This window comes from Salvelinus fontinalis, chromosome 19 (assembly GCF_029448725.1).
Source record: "Salvelinus fontinalis isolate EN_2023a chromosome 19, ASM2944872v1, whole genome shotgun sequence".
NCBI classification, from domain to species: domain Eukaryota; kingdom Metazoa; phylum Chordata; class Actinopteri; order Salmoniformes; family Salmonidae; genus Salvelinus; species Salvelinus fontinalis.
Window position 1 is genome coordinate 4,739,143 of NC_074683.1, and position 24,110 is coordinate 4,763,252.

Here is a 24,110-nt window from a genome sequence, read left to right on the forward strand (position 1 = left end):
GCTGGGGATTCTCTGATCCACCTCTACGCAGACGACACCCTTCTGTATACTTCTGGCCCTTCTTTGGACACTGTGTTAACTAACCTCCAGACGAGTTTCAATGCCATACAACTCTCCTTCCGTGACCTCCAACTGCTCTTAAATGCAAGCAAAACTAAGTGCATGCTCTTCAACCGATCGCTGCCCGCACCTGCCCGCCCGCCCGTCCATTATCACTACTCTGGACGGTTCTGAGTTTGAATATGTGGACAAATACCTAGGTGTCTGGTTAGACTGTACACTCTCCTTCCAGACTCACATTAAGCATCTCCAATCCAAAATTAAGTCTAGAATCAGCTTCCTATTTTGCAACAAAACCTCCTTCACTCATGCTGCCAAACATACCCTCGTAAAACTGACCATCCTACCGATCCTCGACTTCGGTGATGTCATTTACAAAATAGCCTCCAACACTCTACTCAACAAATTGGATGCGGTCTATCACAGTGCCATCCATTTTGTCACCAAAGCTCCATATACTACCCACCTCTGCAACCTGTACGCTCTCGTTGGCTGGCCCTCGCTTCATATTCGTCGCCAAACCCACTGGCTCCAGGTCATCTACAAGTCTTTGCTAGGTAAAGCCCCGCCTTATCTCAGCTCACTGGTCACCATAGCAACACCCACCTGTAGCACGCGCTCCAGCAGGTATATTTCACTGGTCACCCCCAAAGCCAATTCCTCCTTTGGCCGCCTTTCCTTCCAGTTCTCTGCTGCCTATGACTGGAACAAACTGCAAAAATCACTGAAGCTGGAGACTCATATCTCCCTCACTAACTTTAAGCACCAGCTGTCAGAGCAGCTTACAGATCACTGCACCTGTACATATCCCATCTGTAAATAGCCCATCCAACTACCTCATCCCCATACTGTATATATTTATTTATCTTGCTCCTTTGCACCCCAGTATCTCTACTTGCACATTCATCTTCTGCACACCTATCACTCCAGTGTTTAATTGCTATGCTGTAATTACTTCGCCACCATGGCCTATTTATTGCCTTACCTCCCTTATCTTACCTTATTTGCACACACTGTATATATACTTTTTCTACTGTATTATTGACTGTATGTTTGTTTATTCCATGTGTAACTCTGTGTTGTTGTATGTGTTGAACTGCTTTGCTTTATCTTAGCCAGGTCGCAGTTGTAAATGAGAACTTGTTCTCAACTAGCCTACCTGGTTAAATAAAGGTGAAATAATAAAATAAAATAAATACCGCCTTCTTAGGTTTTGACACTTTAAGAGGTGCAGTCTATATTGAAGTCAAAGTTACAGGAGAAAGCTGAGCAACATTAGAGCTAAAAGCCCACCTCCACTTGAGTAAGAGGACACTTGACTATTTAACACAATAAATTACTTTGACATATGTACTAAAAAAAAAAAATCTTGCTTTGTATTTTGTTATGTTCTTGTTTTTTTCTGTCTTTATCTGTCGTGGACGTTTGCCTGTAATTACAGTGCCTTGCAAAAGTATTCATCCCCGTTGGCGTTTTTCCTATTTTGTTGCATTACAACCTGTCATTTAAATAGATTTTTATTTGGATTTCATGTAATGGACATACACAAAATAGTCCAAATTGGTGAAGTGAAATGGAAAAAAATAACTTGTTTCAAAAAAATTCTAAATGGAATATTGGTGCGTGCATATGTATTCACCCCCTTTGCTATGAAGGCCCTAAATAAGATCTGGTGTAAGCAATTACCTCCAGAAGTCACATAATTAGTTAAATAAAGTCCACCAGTGTGCAATCTAAGTGTCACATGATCTCAGTATATATACACCTGTTCTGAAAGGCCCCAGAGTCTGCAACACCACTAAGCAAGGGGCACCACCAAGCAAGCGGCACCATGAAGGCCAAGGAGCTCTCCAAACAGGTCAGGGACAAAGTTGTGGAGAAGTACAGATCAGGGTTGGGTTATAAAAAATATCAGAAACTTTGAACATCCCACGGAGCACCATTAAATCCGTTATAAAAAATGGAAAGAATATGGCACCACAACAAACCTGCCAAGAGAGGGCTGCCCACCAAAACTCACGGACCAGGCAAGGAGAGCATTAATCAGAGAGGCAAAGAAGAGGCCTAAGATGACCCTGAAAGAGCTGCAAAGCTCCACAGGGGAGATTGGAGTATCTGTCCATAGGACCACTTTAAGCCGTACACTCCACAGAGCTGGGCTTTACGGAAGAGTGACCAGAAAAAGAAAAAAATAAGCAAACATGTTTGTTGTTCGCCAAAAGGCATGTGGTGTCACGTTCCTGACCTGTTTTCTGTTAGTTTTTGTATGTGTTAGTTGGTCAGGACGTGAGTTTGGGTGGGCAGTCTATGTTTTCTGTTTCTATGTTGGTTAATGGGTACCTAATATGGCTCTCAATTAGAGGCAGGTGTTTTTCATTTCCTCTGATTGAGAGTCATATTAAGGTAGGTGTTTTCACACTGTTTGTTGTGGGTGGTTGTCTCCTGTGTCAGTGTTTGTCGCACCATACGGGACTGTTCGGTTTGTTTTTGTACATCGTCATTTTGTGTAGTCTATTTTCCCTGTTTGTGCGTTCTTCGTGTTTAATGTAAGTTCGTCGTCCAGGTCTGTCTACTGCGTTTGTTGTTTTGTTAGTTAAAGTGAAGTTCGTGTTTTTTCGTCTTGTCTTTAAATAAATTATGTGTTCACAACCCGCTGCGCCTTGGTTCAATCCGTGCTCCTCCTCTTCGGATGAAGAGGAGGAGGACTACCGTTACAGAACCACCCACCAATCCAGAACCAAGCAGCGCAAGTTTGAGCAGCGGCCAAGAAATCAGGACTCATGGACTTGGGAGGAAGTATTGGAGGGAAAAGGACACTGGGCTCACATTGGGGAATATCGCCGCGCTCGTGAGGAGATGGAGGCAGCGAGAGCCCAAGAGCGGTGGTATGAGGAGGCAGCAAGGAGACGTGGCTGGAAGCCCGAGAAGAGACCCCAAAAATTTCTTGTGGGGGGGGGCTAAGAGGTAGTGGGCCGAGGGCAGGTAGGAAACCTGCGCCCACTTCCCAGGCTATCCGTGGAGAGCGGGAGTACGGGCGAACACCGTGTTACGCAGTAGAGCGCACTGTACGTGTTCATAGCCCGGTGCGGGTTATTCTACCTCCCCGCACTGGTAGGGCTAGATTGGGCATTGAGCCAGGTGTCATGAAGCCGGCTCAACGCGTCTGGTCTCCAGTACGTCTCCTCGGGCCGGCATACATGGCACCAGCCTTACACATGGTGTCCCCGGTTCGCCTACATAGCCCGGTGCGGGTTATTCCACCTCCCCGCACTGGTCGGGCAACGGGGAGCATTCAACCAGGTAAGGTTGGGCAGGCTCAATGCTCAAGGGAGCCAGTACGCTTGCACGGTCCGGTATTTCCGGCGCTACCTCCCCGCCCCAGCCCAGTACCACCAGTGCCTCCAGTTCCGGCACCACGCACAAAGCCACCTGTGCGTCTCCAGAGCCCTGTACACACTGTTCCTTCTCCCCGTACTCGTCCTGATGTGCGTGCCCTCAGCCCGGTGCCACCAGTGCCGGTACCACGCACCAGGCAAATAGTACGCTTTGAGAGTCCAGTGTGCCCTGTCCCTGCTCCCCGCACTAGGCTTGAAGTGCGTGTCTCCAGTCCGGTGCCTCCAGTTCCGGCACCACGCACCAGGCCTACAGTGCGTCTCAGCCGGCCAGAGTCTGTCGTCTGCCCAACGGCGCCTGAACTGTCCATCTGCCAAGCGCCGCATGAACTGCCCGTCTGTATTGAGCCTTCAAAGCCGCCCGTCTGCCATGAGCCTGCAAAGCCGCCAATCTGCCATGAGCCTACAGAGCCTTCCGCCAGACAGGAGCCGCTAGAGCCTTCCGCCAGACAGGAGCCGCTAGAGCCTTCCGCCAGACAGGATCAGTCTGAGCCATCCGTCTCCGCAGCGCCATCTGAGCCATCCGTCTCCGCAGCGCCATCTGAGCCATCCGTCTCCGCAGCGCCATCTGAGCCATCCGTCTCCGCAGCGCCATCTGAGCCATCCGTCTCCCCAGCGCCGTCTGAGCCATCCGTCTCCCCAGCGCCGTCTGAGCCATCCGTATGTCCCGAGCCATTAGAGCCGCCCGTCTGTCCCGAGCCGTCAGAGCCGTTAGTCAGTCAGGAGCCGCTAGAGCCATTCGTCAGTCAGGATCTGCCAGAGCCGCCAACCAGACAGGATCTGCCAGAGCCGCCAACCAGACAGGATCTGCCAGAGCCGCCAACCAGACAGGATCTGCCAGAGCCGCCAACCAGACAGCATCTGCCAGAGCCGCCAACCAGACAGGATCTGCCAGAGCCGTCAGTGAGCCATGAGCGTCCAGAGCCGTCAGTGAGCCATGAGCGTCCAGAGCCGTCAGCTAGCCATGAGCGTCCAGAGCCGTCAGCCAGCCATGAGCGTCCAGAGCCGTCAGCCAGCCATGAGCGTCCAGAGCCGTCAGCCAGCCATGAGCGTCCAGAGCCGTCAGCCAGCCATGAGCGTCCAGAGCCGTCAGCCAGCCATGAGCGTCCAGAGCCGTCAGCCAGCCATGAGCGTCCAGAGCCGTCAGCCAGCCCGGAGCTGCCAGTAATCCAGAACTGCCCCTCAGTCCAGAGCTGTCTCTCTGTCCGGAGCTGCCTTTCAGTCCGGAGTTGCCCCTCTATCCTGAGCTACCTCTCTATCCTGAGCTACCTCTCTATCCTGAGCTACCTCTCTATCTCGACCTACCTCGCTGTCCTGAGCTACCTTGTCTTGGTGTTGCCCCTTATATTAGGTGGATGGAGAAGGAGGGTGGTCATTCTAAGGGGGTGGTCATTCTAACCATTGACTATGGTGGGGTGGGGACCTCGCCCTGAGCCTGAGCCACCACCGTGGTCAGATGCCCACCCAGACCCTCCCCTAGACTTTGTGCTGGTGCGCCCGGAGTTCGCACCTTAAGGGGGGGGGGTTATGTCACGTTCCTGACCTGTTTTCTGTTAGTTTTTGTATGTGTTAGTTGGTCAGGACGTGAGTTTGGGTGGGCAGTCTATGTTTTCTGTTTCTATGTTGGTTAATGGGTACCTAATATGGCTCTCAATTAGAGGCAGGTGTTTTTCATTTCCTCTGATTGAGAGTCATATTAAGGTAGGTGTTTTCACACTGTTTGTTGTGGGTGGTTGTCTCCTGTGTCAGTGTTTGTCGCACCATACGGGACTGTTCGGTTTGTTTTTGTACATCGTCATTTTGTGTAGTCTATTTTCCCTGTTCGTGCGTTCTTCGTGTTTAATGTAAGTTCGTCGTCCAGGTCTGTCTACTCCGTTTGTTGTTTTGTTAGTTAAAGTGAAGTTCGTGTTTTTTCGTCTTGTCTTTAAATAAATTATGTGTTCACAACCCGCTGCGCCTTGGTTCCATCACTACTCCTCCTTTTCGGTTGAAGAGGAGGAGGACTACCGTTACATGTGGGAGACTTCCCAAACATATGGAAGAAGGTACTAGGCCAGATGAGACTAAAATTGAGCTTTTTGGCCATCAAGGAAACATTTATTTCTGGTACAAACCCAACACCTCCCATCACCCCGAGAATACCATCCCCACAGTGAAGTATGGTGGTGGCAGTATCATGCTGTGGGGATGTTTTCCATCGGCGGGGACTGGGAAACTGATCAGAATTGAAGGAATGATGGATGGTGCTAAATACAGGGAAATTCTTGAGGGAAACCTGTTTCAGTCTTCCAGAGATTTGAAACTGGGAAGTGGGATTGACCTTCCAGCAGGACAATTACCCTAAGCATACTGCTAAAGCAACACTCGAGTGATTTAAGGGGAAACATTGAAATGTCTTGGAATGGCCTAGTCAAAGCCCAGACCTCAATCCAATTGAGAATCTGTGGTATGACCTAAATATTGCTGTACACCAGCGGAACCCATCCAACTTGAAGGAGCTGGAGAAGTTTTGCCAGTGGCTAGATGTGCCAAGCTTATAGAGAAATACAGAAAGATACTTGCAGCTGTAATTGCTGCCAAAGGTGGCTCTACAAAGTATTTACTTTGGGTTGTGAAAAGTTTTGCACGCTCAAGTTTTCATTTTTTTGTCTTATTTCTTGTTTGTTTCACAATAAAAAAATATTAGGCATCTTCAAAGTGGTAGGCATGCTGTGTAAATCAAATGATACAAACCCCTCCAAAAAATCAATTTTAATTCCAGGTTGTAAGGCAACAAAATAGGGAAAATGCCAAAGGGGGTGAATACTTTCGCAAGCCACTGTATTGCTAAGATGGCCTATTCATTGTTGTCCAATGAATGTAATTCCAAGACTGATTTATTTTGATCAGTAATAAAATGCATTTTATAGTAACAAGAGGTCCTCTTTATCTTATTTTTGATAATGACTAGAATTATGTCCGAGTTTCTGTAAATGACAAATATCTTATGGCTGTTTGTCGCGTCCTTAGTTCCGTTTTTGTGTCTCTATTTTAGTTTGGTAAGGGCGTGAGTTAGGGTGGGCAGTCTATGTTCTTTTTTCTAGGTTGTTGTTTTTCTATGTGTTTGGCCTGGTGTGGTTCCCAATCAGAGGCAGCTGTTTATCGTTGTCTCTGATTGGTAGCCATATTTAGGTAGCCTGTTTTCCATTGTGTGTTGTGGGTGTTTGTTTTCACATTTCAGGACTGTTTCGGTTTTCGTTATCATTCACTTTGTTATTTTTGTATTTTGTCGTGTTCAGTTTTATTAAATCTAATTATGGACACTTACCACGCTGCACCTTGGTCCTCCTCTCCTTCTCCAGACGACAATCGTTACACTGTTCCTCATTAACTTTATTGGTTTTGCACTCTCAGTCTCACGTCTGACTCTAGACGTCACATTTACTGTTGTTAGTGGTATACTGCTGTTTTAGTAACAAAACCTGTGGCGTTGTGAGATGGTCATCAGTTGAACATCTGCTTTTTGGCACGTGACACTCAGACAGAGAGAGTGACACCTCAGGCCTTGGCTCACTCCCGACCATTACATCTTGTTTCACCTACAACCTACATCATACACACTATAAGTTGATATGCCTCAGCCCGTAATATGATTGTATTGTTTCAGATGTTTACCTGGAAAACTTGGCCTTAAGGCAGTTAGTGTTGTCACATATCCAGCATTACATGCTCTTACCACCTATAAAGAGATTACCCAGATGCATAGAAAATAGTGCTCCGTTTCTACAAATGCTACTGTACCTCAGCAATATACTGAGAATTTAATGAGAATTTTGAAAGAGCTTATAACCGAATTAGTTCTCCTATTTAATATCAAAACTGTGTCAGAGAGGGCATGACAAATTATTAGGACACAAATGTATATTTCCGTCTCAGAGAGTCTGAGAGAAAGCATTCCTCTGACATTGACTTCAACGTTTGTGTTGGTCCTTTACATCCCAATCCTAGAGAAACCTATCAAATCAGAGACACCGGTGGATTCTGCCTTCCCTGCTGAATGACTGATGGTGGCCTATTTTTAATGCATTGTTAAATGTGTAATGCATGGAGACACTTTATAAAAGACCTGCGAGTGGAAAAGAAGGAAAACGGAGATGGCAGAATGGGGTCAGAAAGAGGGGGGGGTGAGCACCTGATGGGTCCTGTCACAGGACAAGGCAAGCGCAGATAGGAAGGATTTCTTCTATTCAATACCTTATCAATCTACAGAACTATTTCAGGAGAAATTCTATTGCTCCCCATAGTGTATGGAAAGTTCCCTTCTGGAGCGAGAAGCTGACTTTCAACCTGTTATGAAAAGATCGTAACTAGCTGTCAGGGCCAGATCATTTTAATGCAATATAATAATGTTCTGAACGAGAGTTTCTGTACTCTAACGTTACATCCTGTACCTGGCAGAATGTAAAGTACGTGTGTGTTATTTATAAAGATGTCAATGGTTGCATTTTCTTTTATGTTTTGGGAGATACAATAATTTATACCCAGACATATTAAACAGCATCCATGAATCAAATCATGGATAACAATGTGATTTGTGTAAGATATTGCTTAAAGTCACTCTTAAGGCCCCATGTAGGTTCTTGGTTTTTCTTTTGATCTTCAATTCATGTGAATGTCAAACACATTCCTATTTACACATTTATGTATGTAATCCCTTTTTCTTTTTCCAGTGTCAGAATACAACATTGTTTACCTCCTTTGTCTGCTTCTCTGCCCATTTCACATTTCCCCAGTAGGCTGCGCTAAAGATTTAACGGAATCAATCTCAAAGGAGTGACTTTCAAGTGCCAAAATGAAATGGACCAGATATATTCTCATCAAACATCCGTACGAACTCATAATCATAATCCCCGAAATGATATAATCACTACGCATGTACAGAAAATCACTATCATAATCATAATCCCCGAAATGATATAATCACTACGCATGTACAGAAAATCACTATCATAATCATAATCCCCGAAATGATATAATCACTACGCATGTACAGAAAATCACTATCATAATCATAATCCCCGAAATGATATAATCACTACGCATGTACAGAAAATCACTATCATAATCATGCAATTACAGGCTCATTTGAACAACGTCCTATTCAATCTGTGCATGATATTTCTCCTAAAATATGTTCCTATTAGTGAATAGAGGGCGGAGGGGGAAAAGCGTGCTTTCCAACCCACACTGCTTTGATACCTGCTGTGTTACAGACACTCATGCACTTCATCTTCTGGAGCTGCTCTAGTGCTTTGACAGCCTGGCACACACAGTGATGCTGTGGCACAGACACTGGGGTCATGGAAAACTCCTTTACAACACAACCAATTTGTGTTGTTTTGATCTAGGAGACGATCTGGTATAGCAACTCATCCGAGCGGAATATCACAGGAAACATCTCAAATAACCGGCTATACTTAGACAATGCACAGTGTGAAATGGTTTGTCTTTCTATACATTTTTTAGAATCATCACTTTTTTTGCTAAGAAATCTTCCTTGTCTTGTTAACTTTGTGTTTTCTTTCTGATCCCCACTTTTCTCCCATAATCTCTTATTGTCAATTATTGTTGGACCTTTTCCTGTCACAGCAAATGAATGCCAAATCACACAGAAACAAATTGTGTGTGCTATCCTGTTCCCTGCAGTTGTTCCATGACTGGCAGATGACATTGAGACAATCATGGTCTTACGTCCCCAGAGACTGTGACGTCGGTGTCAACTTCTGCGTGAGAGGGAGAGAGAGAAGTTGTCTGAGACCTTCCCTAAGTAATCTCTGTGCACACAAGACCCAGATACGGTTTCCCATGGTGGCACCGAGACTCCCCAGACTGTGGATTTAATTAAACAGTGTGAAATTAATTAATCAGTGGGGCGGCAGGTAAAGGGACTTCTCACTGCAACTGCTCACACAGCCCAGACAAGCATTTCATGTGTGCTGACAGTTATTAATTTGTTGTATGTTTTATTATAGTGTGTGAATATATATAGAGATCCGATGAAAAACAGGGAGGATTAAAAATACATGAAAAAAAGTATATCAAAATAACAACTCCCCAAAAATCAAAGTATGAACCTTTGTTTGATCTGTTCTATAAATTAATGTAAAAAAATACTTCTGTATAATAATTTGCTGCAAATTAGATGGAAATTAGATTTTAAAAAATTAATTTAGTTATCTGGGGAATCTGCCTGGAGGGCTTTTTAGTCTTCCGTCTGGCTCAAAATGCTGTCCATATGGTAATTATGTACAGTAGTGTTGCAGGAGTATTGGTCTGATGCCTACTGGCAGAGAGGAGTCTGCCTGTGACAAACTGCTGCTAGGATCTGATGTGAGTGGAGGGAGATAATGAGGCTGTTGTAAGCCTTAAGTATGGAGCCTGCCCCAGGGATGGCATATCTAAGCGCTCAGGCTCTCATTGTTGCACGTGCTGCAGAGGATTAAAAACACATTTACTTTCTTCTTCATAAACTTTGTCAGTACTCCCAGCAACACTTTTGGACAACTTACTCTTTCATGTTGTAAGCCTCTTGACATTTGTGCGGAGGAGCTACTAACTTTACAATTTGCAAATGTGAAGTTTTGATTTGTGCCTTGAGATATCTATAGCTCTCCCAAAGCCCGTCTAGAATAGGAGTACAACACCAGTGGAAAGGTTTCTGCAAACACATCGGGAAAGCCTGAGAAACAATCCCGTTGTATTACATAGACTTTAGTACTGCCTTAATCTCAAAGCATTTACTAACAAGGTAAAAGTACAGTAGGTGGTCTGGAAGCAGAATGCCTTCGTCCTTAGGGGTAGTAAACCTTTCTCAAAGCAAGTCTATACAATCCCTCTCTGTATTATAAAGATAACCAACCTCCATCACTGTGGCTTTCTCTGTAGTCAGATGCAATATGGAAACGCCCACCATACTAACCATCTCTTTCGAACCAAGAACCAATCATACAGTCCTCTATAATGGCCAGTTTACACCTACACTCCACCTACACACAGGTTTGAAATTCAAGTAAAAGAAGGAAACTGTAGATCCGATCTAGTGCAATACATGGAGAGGCAAAGTAGACAGTGAACAGTGCATGTAGAGAGATGCTGGTGCCTAGGAGAATTTCAACATTTCATTAAGTACTAGTGTTGTTTCGTTAGATGCAAACAGATCTGAATAAGCAATTTACAGTTTGAACGTACTGGAATAAACAGGGCAAGCCTTTTTGTACAGAACCAGCAGGCATTTAATTAATGGGCATTTGGGGCTTGCATACTAAATAAGTGAGAGGGAAGGCTGCCACTAAAGCCTAAGGCTGGATAACTTCAGAGGGACCTGCTAACAGAAAGGGGAGTCAGACCACTGGGCTAGTGGTCACTCAACCATGGGATTAAAAAGCTTTTCATCCATGTTCCAAAATCCTTCTCACCATACAAGGGAAAATAAAAGAAACATGTAGGTGGCTATGTTGATATTTCCATGGAATAAAATCAAGTCATGTTACGCGCTCTTTTCTGAAAATGCCACTAACAATGAAAGCATTTCAGTGTTCTCTTGCGGAAAAACATAATGAGCAGGTCTGAAAGGTTTTCTGTGTACTGGGTTAGATGCAAAACGGACTGTCACTACCGCTTATTCTATTAATGTCTGGATGTAATGGCAAACATGCAATCAAATGCAGGGAATGCCTGCCAGTGTGGCTCGCACTACTAATGTGTTAGAGGCAACAACAAGCCTTTTCCAACAGACCCCCTCATGTATTCACGGCATATTCCAGAAAGTGCAAAAGCTTGATTAGTAAGCCCCCATGTATCAAATAAAATCGTTACTAGTTACAAGTGTCTACATTGTATTACATTGAGGTATGCAGGTGCCTGTGAAAGAAAAAAATAACCTTTTGAGCTTGCGTTCTTGCGGTTTCACACAGCTGCAGTCAGAACCCTGCCAGCCTGTCCTTGTTTTGATGGACGATGATGAAAGCGCAGGTGGATGCGAGAAAAGCCTGGCACTCCCCCGCCCTGGGCTGTAGTGGGCTGAGTTGGACTCTGTGTCTATGGTTTCCCATTAGCAAGGGAGTGGAGGTTTGCAGTCTGGCTGCTGGGCACAGCGGGTCAGTGCTCACAAAGGCCTGTTTGTTCCCTGGCCTGAAGGGCTCCCTGGGTAAGCATGGCTCCAGAGGGGAGACAAACACACTGGGGCTGCTGCTCCTCCAACACATTTGTCTCTTCCACCCTCTACAGGGGTACATTTCTCTTCTAGGGACGGTGAAAGGAAACACGTTTTTTAGACTGTGGCCCGGGGATACCATTACTTCTATTGTTCTGGGCAATGGAATTCTCTCAGTGTAAATTGTTTTTTTGGCTTTGCTTTGTGGTGATTGAGATTTTTTCTTGGCTTTGTGAGTTTTTCCCTCTTTTCTGGTTGTCTGTAGATTCAGAATGTTTTCCTTAGTGTTGTTTCTTTAACCATGATATATCCACACTGTGCAAAAATGGTGACCTAGTGGCCTTCATTATACGCTATCTTCTTAATTGACCTTCAATTACATAAATGACATATATCTGACTTAGTTGAACTGACTTAGTTGAACTGAAGTTCATACTTCACTGAGATCCAATGGGGTCAATATGATAAATTAATTATTTTATGCTACCTCTTATATTCACACGCACTGTCAGGCTGTCATTTCTAAGAGACAAAATAAATGGCAGCCTAGTCTACTCTTGCTCTTACTGCTGTCAGGTCATAGATACAATACAGCGCTGCAATCTACAGTCCAAGTATAACTCCATTATTGAGAGGACTTTAAATTGGGAGCTATGTGACACACAGCGGGTTGATTTAGTTTAATGACCATGACAGTGACAGCGCAGTGATGGAAATTGGACTCCCCCCTGCAAATTTACATCACTTCAGGGTACTTGGGGCTCTTTTGGCGGTTGCACTTCAGAGCACGAGCCATCAGGAGGTCCTGGATATGTCATGCTTGTCACCTTCCTTTAAGTGCATCTGCAGACGTGGGAGGGGGATTAATATTATATAGCCTACGGAGGCAAACGTACTGTCTTATCAGTACTGCAGATGTGATAAGCACCTCGACCCCATGAAAAACCAGGAAAGATCTCTGCATCAACACAAGCATCTCTTTGTGTTTCGCCTTCACACTGCTACATGCTTTCAATGGCGCTTCACAGACAAAACGGGTGCAATTTCACATTTGTTGTAAGTTGACGAGCAGGGATAATTCCATGTGAAATCAACTCGATCTCAGCGTGACCCTTTTCAATTATTTAGGAAATTGCAATATGGCTTTAGATATGCTGGTCTGATTTCCTTTGATTTGTAGATGGGGGGGGGGGGGGGGGGGGGGTTTACACATATACTCCAATCTAGGTTTTGGTGGGAAATGGGTTGGCAGGACATTGTGATCATGTTATGTGGCTACTTAACCTCCCTCCACACCTGTCTTTTACTGAAATGTCCTAACAGTTTCCCTGACACTCATTTCACATTAACGAAGATGTGATTAGTACTGTAATTAGTTTCAGGGGAAACTTACACCATACAGTCATAGAAACTGTACATTATCTTTATTAAGCATTTATAATGATCACTGTATACATTTCCAAACATTCCATCAAAGACAGTATAGTGCAAAAAGCATTGGTAGGCTAATATGTTTACTGAAAAGATATGTTGAAAAGAAAAGACAGAAACTAGGTATGTTTATTTCCTAAATCAAAAGCTACTGCTGTGCTTCATTTGTTTTGGCCTTTTTGTTTTTTTCAAGTGTTGCCTGCAGAGAAGGCGTACGTGCTGTATATGCTAAATGTTGCCACGAGGGTCCAGGTGGAAATTTGTCTTAGCTGGCATTTTCCGACTAAATCATGCGGCTGAGGTCCCTGTTTCATCCTAACAAGCATAGCTCGCCTGCTGCTATCAGGTATTTACAACCAAATTGAAAAGTTACAAAATAAATATCTGCATAGAAATTATAATATTGCTTACAGAACATGACCTTTCAGACGTTTGGTGTATTTGGTATAATTGGTATATTTGGCTTGAGAAAATGGGTGTCCTACTTACACAATACCTAATATGCGGGCCACCCACCAGCGGCAAGGCAGAATCACTCGACAAGCTACCTGACAGCCTCTGTAGTTGTAGGGCCAAGGCCAGTGGCCGCCCAGCGGTTCGCAAATCCTCTGACAGTGGGTGTAGCTGCGTCGGCACTCTGAGCAGCAGATCCCCTGGTGGTCTAGCATTGGGTCAAAGGTCATGGTGCCCTCCTCTCCCTCCTGATTGCGCTGTGGAGTGGGAGGTAAATTATTCATGTTTCTGTTCAATGTTTTCAAATAAAATTCATATGCAGTACACCATTTCTTTTCAGTTTTCCAACTGTCCTCTTTTAGGCATAGCCTACGGTTCTAACAAGCTGAATCAACATGCAGTGGCTAAGGGGGTAATGATTTTCACTTCAGTTTGTGAAGTGCAGGGCCATAAACATGGGGTGTAAGTTATCACCTACTACTAGTGACCTTAGATTGCAGCTGTTCATCTAACACCTACCCACCCATGGCACTTCATTCCAACTAATCTAGTGAGCATTGAGTGTGGGTTTGTACAGATCCCCCCCACTGTAGAACTCATTGTCAAGGATGTTATGACATGTTTTGCCCTAACACAGACTTGGAAGCTCACCATTCAGTGATGTATCTTACAAAGGAAACCTGGGGTGCTTAAATAAAATCAAAGCTTGAAGAAAACAACTCCTCTTTAAAGTGTACAGAATTCTCAGTACTCACATGGTAGGGGTTTTCTGGGTTGTAGGCAGAGCCGGTGGCTGCTGAGCCCTCCTCCTCTGTGGCTCTCTTGGAGGTGCTATTCTCTGCACGGCTCACTGTGTTCCTCTCCTCAGCAGCTGCCTCAAACTCCTCCATGTCAAACTGACGCTTGGCTCTCTGGGTGTCTCTCTTTCTCCTCACTCCATCTGTTCCATGAAGCCACAGGAGGCATAGGTATTGGGTCAATAACCACTAGACACACCACAAATGTCCTCCGAGCAAAATTCTACATATACTCGGTCTCTCTCAGTTGTGCTGAATAATTTAATTAGTTAGTGATATCAAGGATTCCTTGCATATTTCAAGATCATTCTTTTTTAATGTAAGACAATAGGGGACTCTTGTTTAAGTCTCCAAATAATGTACATCCTGAGAATGTTCAGGTTGTCTTGCTAACTTTTGAAAAACAAATCGGAATGGTAAAAGCATGTAAATAACGTTTACAGATGAAGGGCCACTGACTGATCTGTGTTTATTATTGGGTAGACGACCAGGACAGTTCTACTGTAAATTGGGAAAACCAGTTCTACATCTCCTGTCTTGTGGTTTGCAGTCTATCACTTCTCATTCTATAACAACTATATCTCTTTTGCAATCTATAATCTCGTTCTATAACAATTACAAATCTCATTCTAGAACAGCCAACACCTATTCTACGCTTAACTTTGTGTTTCTCATTCTATCACCAAGCCATGTGATAAGCAAGAGCCATGACAGAGGAACCTTTAGGATAGGTGGGGTGGAGCCAGAAGATGGGCAGGTCTCCACAAAGGTCCAGGATCTTGGTGCTGAGGAAGCTGCTGTCCTTCAGGGGCTGGTCAGCAGCCACCCACATCAGAGACTCTTCATCAAACTTCACTGGCATGATCTCATCTTCCTGACAGGGTGAAAGACACCTCATGAGGCCATTATTAATACAGTATGTCCACAGGCTTATCACCATTTATAATACATTTTACATCTATGTCATTCCATAAAAAATGTATGTAAACAAATTAGTTTGTTTATGTAAAGCTGTAATGAATCATTGACATATGCTTGAGTAATATAAATGAAAATCTAGAACAGAAGGGGGTGTCTATATTTTCACATAAAGTTAGTGTAATATGGTCAGTTATAGCATTATGGCTAGTTATGTTTAGTATATACACTCTTAGAAAAAAAGGTTTCCAAAATTCTTCTTCTTACGCTGTCCCCATAGGAGAACCCTTTTTGGTTCCAGAGAGAACCCTTTCCAGTTCCACATAGAACCCTTTTGGGTTCCATGTAGAACCGTCTGTGGGAAGGGTCCTACATGGAACCCAAAAGGGTTCGACCTGCAAGCAAAAGGGTTCTACCTGGAACCAAAAAGGGTTCTTCAAAGGGTTCTCCTATGGGGACAGCCGGAGAACCCTTTTAGGTTCTAGATAGCTCCTTTTTTTCTAAGAGTGTATCTTACTGTACCAGGTCAAACATCAATGACTCCTTGTTGAGCGTCTCCACCTCTGGAAGATTGGCCTTGATTTGCGATTTAATATAACACTTCTCCCCTCCAGAGAACCGGATTCCTGTAATTCCCTGAAGCAGGAGTCAGGGAGATGGGATATTTACACTCACATCTTTGCTACTTTCCTAAGCACATGCCAACTCTCCGTTGAACTACTTTGGAGAGAAAATATGTACAACTCACAATGTGAAAGTCATGAATCTCCAACGCCTCGTCATTTCCACTCCCAGTTCGAAACCTTTCCAGATTATTATCGGAATCGATTTCCATGGAACCCTCCTCCACCTTTCCATTGATGCTCATACTGTAGTGTACATTGTACACCTAATGATATTATAAAATTGAAAGTTACAATGATATTCAAGGTCATGCATAATACATACAGTAAACACTCATAGTAATTATTGAAATATTTAACTTGCCAGCTATGAGCTACAAGTGCTCAATAGAATGTTATAAAGCTCTATGTGTAGTACCCAGACCTACAATTATAACAGCCAGAGATAGGCCAGCAGGCTTTCTAACAATATTCTTTACTGCAAAATCCTACCATGACACAATGCTTCAAAATACCTCCCCTCCTTGTATTCTCATGTGCAACACTTAAAAGACTGTATGATGTGTAGTCCAATCACACAGCTGATTTGAATATAATGTCTCAGAGGAGGGCAGCAGGGCCTTGACTTGGATCTATCCTGAGATGTTTGCCCTACAGGTGAGCCCATTATAACACAAATAAATATTGAAGTATCTCTAATGAGACAGTCACCACCACCAAGCCTTAGTTACATGCCCAAAATATTCACATGAAAGCTATGTGATTCTAATGTGAAATTGGAAAGGTTGATATAGAAATAATGACATTATTTAACAGACATTTAATAAGATTTCGACCAGCAAATCCAAATGCCCTTTTCAATGCCCGTCATCGACTGGTAATATAGTAGATGGTTTTTTATGATGAATTATTGACTATGTGCAGAGATTTGTTTACCAAAATAACATATTTTTCATTAAAAGAATGTGACATGGTAGCAGACTACACAGCCTACATTTCTCGTTCCCAGGCTTACAGGTAGACCATCTCCCACAAGTTCAAGGTAGATTTACATGTCTCATCTGCATTAAGTTACATCATATAATGACCCATATGGAATCAAATGAACGATAAATTAAGGCTTACATTTCTGTCACTGGCTTTCCAGAGGTAGAAAGCTCCAATGGATCCGCAAAGCATCAGCACTGCCCCGGCAATGAGAGCCGCAGCCCCAAATCTCAAGAGACGACCAACAGCAACGGGGGTCTTCGTGGCCGACGTACTGTATGCCTTTAGAAAGGTCAGAATGCTAAGTGAGCAACAATGCACACAGTCAATGTCAAAGCATAGCGCCACGAGGAAGCCGTATTTAATTTGCAATTCAAACTTTGCACACTAAAGACAATATAATAGGCTAGGCCTACTGCTCCCAGGAAAATGCATTTTAATTATTGAATGTAGGCTACTTACAGGTGGTAGGCATTGTTCAAAGTCCTCTGCAATTGGGACTTTCTCCGAAGTCTCTCCCATGATGACTCGCGTCTGTATGGTGATGGCGCGCGTCTGTATGGCCACCGGTGTGGATTCTTTTGGTCGAAATGTCCAGTTTCAGTACTTCAGTGTGAATGACGTGCCACTGACGGAGGGCACGAGGAATTCAGGTGGTCGCCAAAATGGAATTTAGCATGTTTTTTTAAAGACTGGTTTTAGTCCATTTATACCATTATACCATTTATTTACACTCCATAGTTCCATTTTGGAGGTTGGTGAAAATGGTGCATGTATAAAATAGCTAGGCTGTAGGCTATTACACTAGTTTCATATTTTATTTGTTATGGTTGGAATGTACATTTTAATTTGTTTTCTGCACTAATTCATTTCTCAATGAGAAACGTGGATTTTTTTACTGTTACAGGTGTTCATGGAAAATATTCACAAGAAGTTCAGGATCACTGGTGAACTTTACCACAGCTTCTGCCAAGAGGTAACCTTTGTGGCACAGGAGGTAATAACTTTGATTTGTTACAACCAGATAGCTGGTTCAAGCAGCCCAAGCTGGCCTCTCATCATTACATTGTAGTTAAATGATTGGGGCTACCCCGATGCTGTCAGAGATTGGTCTTCTTTTGGCCTTCTAATCAGACATGGCTTATTGTGATTCAGAAGAATGTGTCAGTCTCCAAAATCGTAGATTGGAAGTTCATGTGATTAGATGACTGGCCAGTCCCTATGGCCATCCTGCTCCCTCAGAGGTGATAACTAGAGCCATCATCTCCTTGTCTGTGTGCTCCTAATCATGACTAAGTGAGAAAGTGGACCTGAGACCTCGAGGGATTTGGATGTGAACGGCCACAGTTGCTTAGAAACAGGTAGAGGCTGGTTCACACAATCTCTTACAGGACGATTGGTAAGCAAATAGCCAATCAGAGAGGTGAAGTGATTTTGACTGTCCCATTAGCAATGCATAATGGGTATGCAAATGTGATGTAGTCTTGTACATGATTTACTTGCTTGAAACACTATTTGGCCTATGTCACTGTTTCAAGTATGATCCTGTGCTGAGCGTATGCATTAGCCCTCAAGGGTAACTTTAGGGAAGCACTGAGCTGGCTAATTGAGGTTATTCTGTGTGCTTTATAAATATTTTCTGATGAGGATAGGCTACACATTGCCTCTGAGACGTATAAGGCAAGGTGCAATACCATGCAGCAGGCATGTCATGTTGGTAATTTAGCTTTTCATGTAGCCACCTCTGTTGAAATCCTGCCTTATCTATTTTGGATGAAGTTAAGCAACATAGTATAGTTATAATCAGTAAATGTTTCTAAAATGTTGCTATCAGGCATGCTATTGCCTTTTGTGCTAGGCTATATGAGCAAAGTTCCCGCTCAATAAAAAAAAGTATGTACGGAACCACACTGTATTTTCAAGTTGTGTTTTTTCACATACAGAACAATCATTTGATTTTGAATATTTATTTCTGCAACGTAGTGACAAAATCTACTACAAACATGGTCATATTTGATACTGATTGTTTTCCACTTGACCAAGGGCCTGTTTAGCCAAAAGGTCCAATGGTCATGCCTATTAAATATTAAAATGTCAAACATGCTCTTCAAAGTTCATAATAAAATTGTAGTTTACATTGAATCATTATGAAAAATATATTCTTAATGTACAAAATCTTGCATATTACACATAATACAATAAACAGTCATACAGCATATAAGGAGACTGAAGACATAAACACTTACTTTAACACTAACATTGAAACAATAGGCTATACAGTATATAAAGATGCATAATACTCATTAGATGGGTCGTTCCACAAAATTTGTGTCTTTTGCGTCCCTTTGATATTTTAAGTAGAAATTGTGCAGATGTCAATTTTAAAATCCTGTTATATTAAATGAAGTGCACTTTAATTTATACCACATGGAAAATCAAATAAAGCATTTTTACATGTCCCTCTAAGCATCCTCTGTGTCTTCTGGTAAAATTTTAACCCACTTAACCCCAACATTGCTCCAAGTTTTCACCATCATTGTAAAGCCCTAGTTATTTTGTTGCTTATACAAAGTCATTTCTGAAGATTATTATTTATTTCATGTGAATAGGGATTTATTTTAAGATTAAAAAAGGTCAGCCCTGTTACGTGAACTGAACTCTCGTTTTAATATGGTGAAACTATTCCTTTCCCAAATTGTTTATTTTTTTAAGTATTTTGAACATTTAATAGTCAAATGAAAGTGTAAAAGCATGTAAGCTGGTTTTAATCTTTTTGGCCCTTTTCTGGTGTTTTGTGGTGGAAAAGTGAGTGGGTCGAGCATAACACGTCAAACCTGTTACCCATAGATAGACAGGCTAGCCATTTTTTTACAATTACATTTTTTTTGTGAAGCTTGCATTCAATTGCCCCTCCTGTTGCACACACCAAGCATCCATTCCCCATCACAAGGGGATTTATAGCTAATTTAAGATGAAATCGGCAGCCATTTTACAGTCAAGCCTGTTCATTTATTTGTCACTTAATAGGCACTTACTGTAGTCTTTTTTATCATTCAACCTCTTGAGATGGGTAAATGTGTTTTTTTATTAAGTTAAACATGTGCTCTTTATGACAGAATGTAAGAATAAGGTGAAATCAAACGTTTTTTTGCATCAAGTTCCACAACTCAAAAGGCACCTAATTTGTGGAACGACCCAGATGAGCTTTGATTATTGTTCATTGTCCAGATCTTTTAGGACTGTCCATACTCTGGGAGGGATATCTCATCAGTCTCTAGTATCCTGGCTGGTGTTGGTGGACAAACCAGAATATAATCCAATTCTTGGTGCTGGACTTTTTCATAGACACTTTGCAGACCATTGATTTTGGGTAGGTGAGCCTGTTGGTAGTAGGCGTCTCTTTGCAGAGTGTTTCGCGGCAGAGAGGCTGTCTTGGAGAAGGTTGAGAGGTGTGGTCCATGGGAGAGGCTAGTATTGGCTCTAGTGGCAGAGGGGCTCCAGCATCGGTCTGAGTGGCCTAGGATTTTACACTCACTGGTGCAGGCCCAGAGACCTGTGGAAACAACACACCAGCCAAAACAGTTAGACCTTGATGAACCATGCTGCAAATGTTGGGGTATTATAGCCTTCATTTTATGATACAACATTATCATTTAATATCTTGCCATAAAGACCTTGAGAACATCACAGAGAATAATGCCTTTCATGGATTTTTTAATAATGTGTCATCATTGTGACATATCATTGTGTCTGAAATCACATTAACATCCTGTGATTGATTAGTAGTCCTTACTGTTTATCGGTGGAGAGTCTTTTTTGTGGCCATCTCCACTGATGTCAGAATCGCTGTCGTTAAAGTCACTGTCTCCTTTCCCACTGTCCTTTCCACTGAACTGAGGATCTCTCGCAGAGATGGTTGTGAATGAATTACCCTTCCATATGGTTATGGGTCTGAGAGTTTCTTTCCTATAGCCAGGCAGTGTCGAATAACCCTGTGAAGAAGCAAACACAATACACACACACATATTAGTTGAGATGGAAAAACCAACAACAAAACAATTGACAGCAATTCCATACAGCGAGCCACAATTACATACCTCCAATTTACCCTCCATTATTCTGTTGTCAAAGACACACTCTTTTTCTTGTCTTCCATCGTCAGGGGCTGTTTTTATTGTGTTGCTTGAGGCCAACGGTGCTTTCTCAGGAAAAGGGTGCACATCAAACACATTGCTTTTGTGGTTGGTGATCAATGAATCAATTTGTCTGCTCTCCCCCTTCTCCACATGTGGCATGTCTTCATTTTCACTGTATCCCGCCTCTCTCTTCTCCCGTTTGCGTCGACTGCAGGTGGTAGTGATTAAGATGATGGCTAGCAAGAGGAGGGAGCAGCTCCCTGATAGGACTATGATAATGGCTATGTCCCATTCAAAGACCTCCACACTGTCGTTTTGGACCATAGCAGGAACACTGGGAGGAGTGCCTTCAATGAGAGTGAGATGTATAGTGGCTGTGGAGGTCAGAGAAGGTGTCCCATTGTCATTGACAGCCACTAGGACTCTCAGTGTTTCAGACAGATCATAGTTCAGCTCATGAGTCACATGTAACTTCCCAGTAACCTTATTGATAGAGAAACCCAAGTGTCCCCCCTCAGTGATTTTGTAGGACATCTGCGCGTTAATGCCTTCTTCAGCATCCGTGGCCTTTATCTGGGTGACAACATAACCTGCAGGTGCGTCTTTGGGCAGGAAAATCTCAGCTGATCCCTTAATAAGGATGGGCTCTATGATAGACGGAGCGTTGTCATTCTGATCCAATATTTTTAGAATGATGATGGCACTGCTCTGAAGCTGGGGTGACCCCTCATCGCTTGCCTGGATGTGTACCTCCAGATGTTTCATGACTTCATAGTTGAAGCTTCTCAGTGCATATATTGAACCAGAGATTGCATTTATAGATACAAACGTGTTGACAGGTGATCCCATTATAACACTGTCTAAAAGTCTGTATGTAATTTTGCCATTAGTTCCCAAGTCTGCATCTCTGGCTTCAACCGTGGTTATATATGCCCCTGGTGCATTATTTTCCACCACAGAAACTTCATAGATAGGCTTAGTAAAGTGTGGGGCGTTGTCATTCTCGTCGCTTAGCCTGATGGTGTATTGTGTGATTTTTCTCAATGGAGGTGACCCAAAATCTTCAGCCATCACTGTTAAATTGTACTCACTAATCTTCTCCCTGTCTAGGAATGCTGCGGTGACAATCATGTAGCTGTCCTCATAAGCCTGTTGAAGTTTGAAATGATCGTGCCCATATAAAGTGCAGTGGACCTGGCTATTGACGCCCGAGTCCCTGTCCGAGGTGCTGATCAGCGCCACTAGGCTGTCCTTGTCTGCTGTCTCGCTGATATATGCGATGCCTGTTGAGATGGAGGTCATTGGCGTAATACTGATTTCTGGGGCATTGTCATTAACGTCTTTGATATGAATTATTATTTTACAGACGGCGGGGGTCGGGTTAGATCCTAGATCAGTCGCCTGCACGTCTAATTCATATGTTTTCTTGGTCTCAAAATCCACTGGGTTCTTAAGCCTCACGCGCCCGGATTTACTGTCGACTTCGAAAAGTTCTCTGATTTCTGCAGAAACCTGTTTTCCGAACCCATAGCCCACCTCTCCATTTAAACCCTCATCTGGATCAACTGCATTTAAGTCCAATAAAACGAATCCAACCTGTGCGTTCTCAGGCAAAGTTACAGAGAAATTATTCTGGTCAAAAACAGGACGGTTGTCATTAAAGTCTGTCACTTTAATTGTTATTTTCGTTGAACCCGACCTATAAGGGTTTCCTCCGTCTGTGGCAATAAGCTCCACCGCATAAGATGACTGAGTCTCTCTGTCTAGCTCTTTCATTAGCACCAACTCCGCATATTTAACCCCATCTGCTCTCAAAAGCACATCAATTGAAAAATGACTGTTGACAGAAATTTGATAGCTTTGGATGTAGTTTGAACCGATATCTGCGTCCTCGGCTGGGTCCAAATGAATACGGAACCCCACATCGGCATTTTCAGAGATCTCAACTGTAGATTCCTTGTTTGGAAACTCCGGAGAGTTATCATTGATGTCTTTTACCTCCACCTCGACATGGATCAATTTGTACCTCTCTTTTGAAAAACTGACAACATCAAAAGTGATGAGACACTGTAAAGTGTGCCTGCAGATTCTCTCTCTGTCAATCCTCTCCCCAACAGAAAGCTCCCCGTCGCTTTCTCTCACCCGGATAAAAGAATCGTTGAATTGTTTCATCATCCTGAAATTAGTATTGGAGCCAAAAGAGGGACTCAAGGACATGTCCTTGGCCAGGTTACCGATCACTGTTCCTGGACTTCCCTCCTCATTGGTCTGGTATTTCAGAGGATTTCCCTCAGACTCAGCCAGTGAAAAACATAACATTTGTAATCCAAAAAACCACCCATGCCAACCTGTTAAAATGCCACACATCATGTTCAAGGCCGCGATGGGTTTGTTTGTTATTAACAGAGCCAAGCCGTTTCACTTTCACTCAACAGATTTGATCACTTCACCCACCTGGTGAAAATGCCTGCCGTCTACAGCAACAACAGCATCTTCTCTGAACTGTGCTGAAAGTCCGTTGTTCATTGCGCGCTGCAGCCAGTCAAGCAGGCGCGCTTGTTGCCTGCCGCCTTCCACACAGCTCCAAATCCTGCAGTGGCGAGGAGGTTTATACAGCTCCGCATGCTAATGAGACGAAGTGTGACCAATCCTCCGCTTTAGAATTAAAAATAGCCCTCATGAAAGACCTCTAAGCCTGTTTTCAATGTACATAGAGCTAAAGCAGCAAAAAAGAAAGGATATGCTCTGCTTGGAGTCAAGTTTCATGCATTGGTTTGTATCATCTGATTGCAACTGTCTTTGGTTGATATTGTATTTGTTGTTATGTGTTTATTACGATACAATTGCATTGCTAATGATTTCTGTTGTTGTTGTCATCTATTCTACACGTTCCTCTAATAGGTTTTGTGGTTTTTAAAAAATAAAAATAAAAAATAAATAAAGGGTAAATAAAAGGAGACGAGAGATGAAGATTGGCTTTGAGGTATTCAGCTAAACTGTGGGTCAACTATGGGTGTGTAAGAAGGAAGATATGTGGAAGTTATAGGTCAGGATGGATCAATTTACATGGGCCAGGTTATGAGTGTGTGTGTGTGTGTGTGTGTGTAACAGTATAACTTTAG

At 43.1% G+C, this 24,110-nt stretch overlaps 2 protein-coding genes across 2 annotated transcripts; both read right to left on the reverse strand.

Moving 5' to 3' along the window:
- Positions 1–13,052: 13,052 nt before the first annotated feature.
- Positions 13,053–17,464, reverse strand: cnmd (chondromodulin). Its single transcript, XM_055870462.1, has 7 exons — positions 17,315–17,464; positions 16,991–17,134; positions 15,991–16,131; positions 15,765–15,878; positions 15,045–15,198; positions 14,283–14,467; positions 13,053–13,784 (listed from the first exon to the last, which is right to left on the reverse strand). Exons 1-7 carry the CDS (start codon positions 17,372–17,374, stop codon positions 13,560–13,562), a joined length of 1,023 nt encoding a protein of 340 aa, XP_055726437.1. The 5' UTR covers positions 17,375–17,464; the 3' UTR covers positions 13,053–13,559.
- Positions 17,465–18,803: 1,339 nt separating this feature from the next.
- LOC129816228 (protocadherin-8-like) lies at positions 18,804–23,536 on the reverse strand. Its single transcript, XM_055870461.1, has 3 exons — positions 20,950–23,536; positions 20,646–20,844; positions 18,804–20,405 (listed from the first exon to the last, which is right to left on the reverse strand). Exons 1-3 carry the CDS (start codon positions 23,356–23,358, stop codon positions 20,086–20,088), a joined length of 2,928 nt encoding a protein of 975 aa, XP_055726436.1. The 5' UTR covers positions 23,359–23,536; the 3' UTR covers positions 18,804–20,085.
- Positions 23,537–24,110: the final 574 nt, after the last annotated feature.

Coding starts and splice junctions, on each gene's coding strand:
- cnmd (XM_055870462.1), bottom strand. CDS start 17,374: ATGGGAGAGACTTCGGAGAAAGTCCCAATTGCAGAGGACTTTGAACAA. Junction 15,879..15,990: donor AGATTCATGACTTTCACATT/GTGAGTTGTACA, acceptor CTCCTGCTTCAG/GGAATTACAGGAATCCGGTT. Junction 13,785..14,282: donor ACCCAGAAAACCCCTACCAT/GTGAGTACTGAG, acceptor CCCACTCCACAG/CGCAATCAGGAGGGAGAGGA.
- LOC129816228 (XM_055870461.1), bottom strand. CDS start 23,358: ATGATGTGTGGCATTTTAACAGGTTGGCATGGGTGGTTTTTTGGATTA. Junction 20,845..20,949: donor TAATGGAGGGTAAATTGGAG/GTATGTAATTGT, acceptor GCTTCTTCACAG/GGTTATTCGACACTGCCTGG. Junction 20,406..20,645: donor AGACTCTCCACCGATAAACA/GTAAGGACTACT, acceptor TTGTTTCCACAG/GTCTCTGGGCCTGCACCAGT.